Raw genomic sequence first — 6,297 nt, forward strand, 5'->3', positions numbered from 1 at the left:
TATATATATATATATATATATATATATCATCAATCAATTCACCTACATCAATTCCAGCTCTCAAAGATAACATTGGACATGTAGTGAGTCATGAAGCGGTCTCTCAACTCAACTCTCAATCTCCGTCACTCGTGCTCATTCAGGCCTCAGACGCTGCGTAAATTGAAGTTTCGCAGCCAAAAACTGCAGAAGAATAATCGAATCGACTGCAAAATGAAGCTACGTTTTTCACAAGTCGCAATGATTTTAATCATTGCAGCGTTCGCAGCAGCAGGTTGTGTACACACTGGATTGGGAAAGCAGACAGGTCCTCGGAATAATCGAGGACATCGCCTACGACTGGCTCAACCGCCGCATCTACTTCCTCTTTCAACATGCCGTCGGGCTCGTCGATCTGAAGGCATCTGTGCAGCCGGCGAGAGCCCAAATTCTGTACGGGCGAACGAGTCGATCTACCGGAGTACCTATCCGGCAGTGCACCCAGAGCGAGGATACCTGTTCCTGCTGCAAAAAGCCTACGATAACGTCATCATTCGAACGAATCTCGAGGGCTCGGACCGAGTGGTCTTGGTCAACTTTACCGAGTTTTACAAACCGAATCATCAGTACGCGAGAATCGAGTCGATGGCCCTGGACGTCGAGGGGGACAGGCACTACTGGACGGTGAGCCCCTCGGCGGAGCTCGTCCGGAACTCGGCGCTCGACGGTAGCGACGAGAGAAGGATCGAGAGCACACCCATCTTCAACGCCGGTGCCATGGCCGTGGGCAAACAGTACGTCTACTAGAGTCACCCCGGTGTGATGAAAAGGTACGAAAAGAGGAGTGGCGCCGATGATTGGAGATTCGGCATCGAGAACGCCCACGACATTTCGGTGGCCATGCTCATACTGTCCGAGGAGGACCCGGTGGCTCCTGCCAGCCCTGCGACTGCCATTTAATGCCGTTTGCCCGGCAAACGAATCATCCGATTACGCGAAAAAGAAGGCCTCCACACCAGTTACATAGTAGATATAGAAACCGTGTTAAATTGACAATGGGATCCTATAGAGAAAAAGATACTTTAAACTACGCTTTCCTTCCGAGCGCCTAAAGTATATATCTTAAGTATCCTTTTCCCCTGGGAGTCTGTTGATAAATGCTCTCCAGCTCACTTCCGCGCAAAGATTGTGCCGACAACTACTTAGGTCCTGTCATTTTTTCAGAGTCATAATTAAAAGCTCTCGTTTTTCCAGAAGTTGGGAGCGTAAATTAACATTGGTAGTATACCTATATAACTGTATACTGATTCTCTTGTAAAATAAACTCAGTTCAACAGTTCAACTGATTTGGTTGAGTAAATCCTACTGGAAACATTTTCTGTATCTTTAATTATAATGTATTACCGCAAAAGATTAGTGCTAACTCGCTACGCTCGTGCGCTAACCTCACGGTGCAAATAAGGACTACTTTAGTCACGAATAGGCGAGACTCGCGGATTTTAGCAGTCTGTGCTATAAAATTTTATACGATACTCTTGACTTAAATGCTTCAGTTAAATCACACGTATCGTAATGTACTATTTTGACACGAGTATGAGATCATCTACGTTCTTAGCAGATGAGCGTGCGTGAAATTTCAGCTCTCGTGGTATAAAATATCGTATGTAACTTATACATAAAGACTGCAGTTTCAAAACTCGTCTTTCTGTACCCGTTGTATACTATACGATTCGCGCACTAGTGTGAAAATTAGGCATTTCGCACATGCTAAGCAGCTATGAGAAATCGAATTTCGTACAAGAGTGTCAAAAAACTGAAATGAATTAGTCTTTGAAGCAAATTCAAATGAGTCTTCGTTGAGTGCAAAGTACTAATCTACAAGGATACATTTAATTGTGACTTTTTTGATAAATTTTTATAATTTTGCTTCCTCCTAGAGGAAGCTTTGTCCCTATATAAAAAAGTCATGACCGGATGAAGTGAAGATGATCATGATTTTGGGAGAAAGTCGAAATAATTATGCAGCAGCTGCCAGACTTTATGCTGAACGCTATCCCAATAGGAGACACCCAAGTAATGTTACTATTCAAACCTTAACTCAGAGAGCTCGAAATGGAGCTTTTGTTCGTCAACGCCGTCATCATGAATACGACGAAAACGATCCTCGTGTTATTACCATTCTAGCGATTATTCATCTTAATCCTCACATTAGTACTCGACAAATAGAAAGAGAAAGAGGTATACCTCAATCAACAGCATCCCGAATATTGAGAGCGAGAAGATATCATCCTTATCACATAACATTAACACAACAGTTAACTCCAAATGATATGATTTTGCGAGTACGTTTTTGTCGATGGGCAATACGAATGAACAAGATCAAGACTTTTTCAGGCACGTTCTTTTTTCAGATGAATCAACATTCAGAAACACTGGAGAATTGAATAGACATAATTGCCATTATTGGTCAGATGAAAATCCTCATTGGTTCAGGCCCATAGGCAATCAACACTGCTGGAGTGTTATGGTCTGGTGTGGAATCATCAATGGCTATTTGATTGGTCCTTATTTCTTTGAAGAGAACGTGAATGGGGTAAACTTTTTGAGATTACTTCGAGACATTTTACCTGAATTACTAGAAAATGTAGACCTAGCCACAAGGCTAAGAATGTGGATCCAATTAGATGGAGCACCACCACATTATGCACGCATTGTTCGTGATTATTTAAACACCCGCTACAATGGCAGGTGGATTGGGCGAGGTGGCCCAGTTGCCTGGCCCCCTCGTTCACCTGATTTAACCCCTCCCGATTTTTACTTATGGGGATATCTTAAGAATGTTGTTTATGCTCAACGGCCAACAACGCGAGATAATATGATCGAACGCATTCGTACAGCTTGTGCAGCAATCCCTCGAGATGTTCTACTTAAAACCATAAGACAATTCAGAGCTCGACTTGATCTTTGCACCAACAAAACGGCGGTAATTTCGAACAATTAATCAATGGTTAACTCCAGTTAACATTCCATAAAAATACCAAAAAAATAACAAAAAGGGAAAAAACAAAAAAAAAACAAATAAAAAAAATACAAAAAAAAATAAAACAAAAAACAAAAAATGGGATGCTAAATCCTTTTGACAACCTCCTCGATGGTGCATCCTGGGTTCGGCTGATGTCAAAGGTAATTTCCGCACAAAAGATGATTTGTTTCCAAAATCACATGTTCGAACGTAAAATTTCCCGCTCTTTCCATTTCTGGTGCCAAAAGTAGGGGTTTCTATTTGAAAAAATCGACTAGACCTTCAAATGACCTTGAAGGTCATGCTCAATGACATTGTCAAGGTCATCATCAGATAGCCAGGGAAAAATCCTAAAACTTTTACCCGAAACTTTTTTCGCTGGCATGCTTTGCCAACGAGATAATTGAGATTAAAGATTAAAATGACTCACCCTGTATATGCGGCTGTCGCTATTGCCTCTGCCCAAAATTTTCTTGGTAGTTCTGACTCTTGAGGGTTATATGGTACAGAGGTTTGATGTTGAATACCCATAGATGAAAGATGAGATGCAAATTCCTTATTGACATCCTCGGTACCATTATCCGTCCTAAGAACCTTGAGTTTGTCTTCACATTGTGTTTCTACAAATTTAACGAAGTGCAAAAAACACTTCGTAACTTTGTCCTTCCTTTTTAGAAAATACACAAAAACTTTTCTGGTGTGATCGTCGACGAAGGTAAGAAAATATTTAGCTGAACTCAACGATAATTCAGGGACATAACAAACATCGCTATGTACTAATTCAAGTCGTTTGCCAGCCCGTTGAGTATTTAATTTGAATGTCTGTTTAGCCAACTTACCCTTCACGCATATGTCGCACGGAGAGATGCTTGATCCGTATGGGGAATATTTATTCCGATAGCTGATTGATTAAGCTGTTTCGTAAAGGCAAAATTCATATGCCCTAGCCTCCTATGCCACACGTCAATGTTGACAGGTGTATTCGATTTGGAGATTAATGCGGTGAGAGTTTCCTTGTTGTCGTTTTCGTTTGCTCGTAAATTAAGTATATACACATTGTTTTGATTTAGTTTTCCTTCTAGCAACGTACGACCGTCCTTGGTTGATATTCGACAGCCTTTGTCTATAAACATGACTTTATAACCGGATTGAACTAACGTACTTACTGATACAAGATTTGCGGTGAGCTGCGGTATATAGAGTACTCGGCGGAGGTGAAAAATTCTGTCCCTGGAATTTTGAGTGCTCGATAGGATAGCCTCCCGGTTGAAAGACACAAATAAAATACTATAAAAAAAATTGTATATATGCATCCATACGGCTTCTGCGCCAGGCATACCAGATAAAGAACTATAAAAGTAAGTATCTATAAGAATTTGGTAGGCATTTAGAATACATGCAAACACGTTTTTTATAAGATTTTACTAGCTCATGACAATTACCTTAATACCCTGATTTTCAAAATCAATTTAATCTTTTATTAAATAAGATTTTATCATCAAATGCTAATAAGATTAAAAATTCATAAAAATCAGTAGAAAATCTATATGAATCTATTAGGCTCACGGAACCAGTACTTGATTATTGAATAATTCTATACTTTTCTATCGTTATTTTCTATGCTAAGCTTTATTAGAACTTACTAAAATTTATAGCTGAACCGTCGAGCAAGTTCAATTGAATTTTATTGGATAATGTGTGTCAAGCGCAAAAATATGTTTTAGAATTTTATAACTGTTTACAGAAAAAGAATACAGACACAATACTTATTTATTAGATTAAATAAGTAAAGAACAATAGCTTATATGAATATTTATCACTTTTTGATCGTACATTAATATATAATGAAACGGCGCTAGATCTCGCTACTACCATCACTTGCACGTGTGTGCGCATTCGAAAGACAAGAGTTCGAGTTTCGAGACTACAGTCCTTTAGCGTGCTGATTATATTTGATTTGATTGATTATCCTCCTCAGCACTTTCAGATGAACTTTCATCTGTACTGACTTTATCATCATCTGTACCGTTTTTATCATCATCTGTTCCATCTTTATCATCACCACATTCGTCTTCTTCGCTGGCACTTTCTGTCGGTGTTCCTGTAGTCTCTGTTATTTCGGGAATTAGGATGTCGTTAATTCCATAATCCGATAACTCGGCTATAAACAATAAAATACAATAAACGTTAGTGGTACAGAATAATGTATTGTACAATAAATTACAATAAAGTATTGCAAGCGTACGTAAAAATTTCATAAAATCTTTTGAAAATATTATACGATCTTATAGTACATCACATATGAAATCGTGTAAAAAAAGAATAGCTGTACGGTGTGCGTTTACAGTTCACGCACATTACATAAAACAAAAATGCAGTCATTTTTTTAAATACGAAAACATTCCAAGTTTCCGAGAATCGGCAGACGCGATCGTTTGGTTATGCATTCGGAAATGAGGAGGGGAGGGAACAGCGCGGAGTATAGCCAAATGGATTTCGCTTTATGTTTTGTTCCATAAACAAACTTCTTCATATTTGCATGAACAAAAACTACTAGCATAATGTAACCCACAAACAAATACGAGTGCACGCACATTTCGTGAAACAAGAATGCAGTAATTTTTTTTAATTACGAAAAAAGTCCACGTTTCCGAGAATCGGTCGACGGGATCGTTTGTTTTTGTATTGGGCACGCGGAACACAAAACGTAAATAACCCGCATAAACACGCAGTAAATATTTGAAAAGTATAACGCAATGATATTAATAAATGTAATAAACTTACTGGGTTGACGAAGAATCGACGGGACATGCAGATTAAGATGACTTCCTCTGCAAGGAAGTCTAAACACGACGCCAGGGTGATGACAGGACACTGCGCTGCTGACACAATCACTCTTTGTTCCTTCATCACCAAAACGTGGCTGCACCGTTCGGAAGATGATGAGATACTGATGAAGTGATGACTCGACCGTGACCGATGCAAGCAAGAGAGACATAAAGCAAATCACTTCAAGCGGCTAACGAGCGCACGTGTGACGTGATGGCGCTAAGCGAGAGACTACAATCGCAGGGAGGAATAGCACCTATACTCACTCCCCACTCTCCCACTCCGGCCCTTTCTGACAAGATGCAAACAGTCGGCCAATTCTCCGAAACGCAGGAAATACTTTTCCATTTTCTAAAAAATAATATTTTATTTGATTTTATCTGCAGTTTCCAACATAGCTACTTTCAGTTCTTGCTTGCAATAATACATTCAACTTTTTATTTGTAAAAAAAATAAACTTAATAATC

General features: G+C 39.4%; 1 protein-coding gene across 1 annotated transcript; it reads right to left on the reverse strand.

Annotated features, from left to right (window-relative positions):
- Positions 1-4,715: 4,715 nt before the first annotated feature.
- LOC100679646 lies at positions 4,716-6,297 on the reverse strand. The gene is made up of 2 exons (XM_003423770.5): positions 5,786-6,297; positions 4,716-5,162 (listed from the first exon to the last, which is right to left on the reverse strand). Exons 1-2 carry the CDS (start codon positions 5,997-5,999, stop codon positions 4,948-4,950), a joined length of 429 nt encoding a protein of 142 aa, XP_003423818.1. The 5' UTR covers positions 6,000-6,297; the 3' UTR covers positions 4,716-4,947.

This window comes from Nasonia vitripennis (genome assembly GCF_009193385.2).
Source record: "Nasonia vitripennis strain AsymCx chromosome 1 unlocalized genomic scaffold, Nvit_psr_1.1 chr1_random0015, whole genome shotgun sequence".
NCBI lineage: Eukaryota > Metazoa > Arthropoda > Insecta > Hymenoptera > Pteromalidae > Nasonia > Nasonia vitripennis.

Bases quoted from the DNA above. Each gene is read 5' to 3' on its own strand.
- LOC100679646 (XM_003423770.5), bottom strand. From the start codon at position 5,999: ATGTCTCTCTTGCTTGCATCGGTCACGGTCGAGTCATCACTTCATCAG. The intron at 5,163-5,785 runs GTAAGTTTATTA...TATTGTTTATAG, and splicing joins GTCGATTCTTCGTCAACCCA to CCGAGTTATCGGATTATGGA.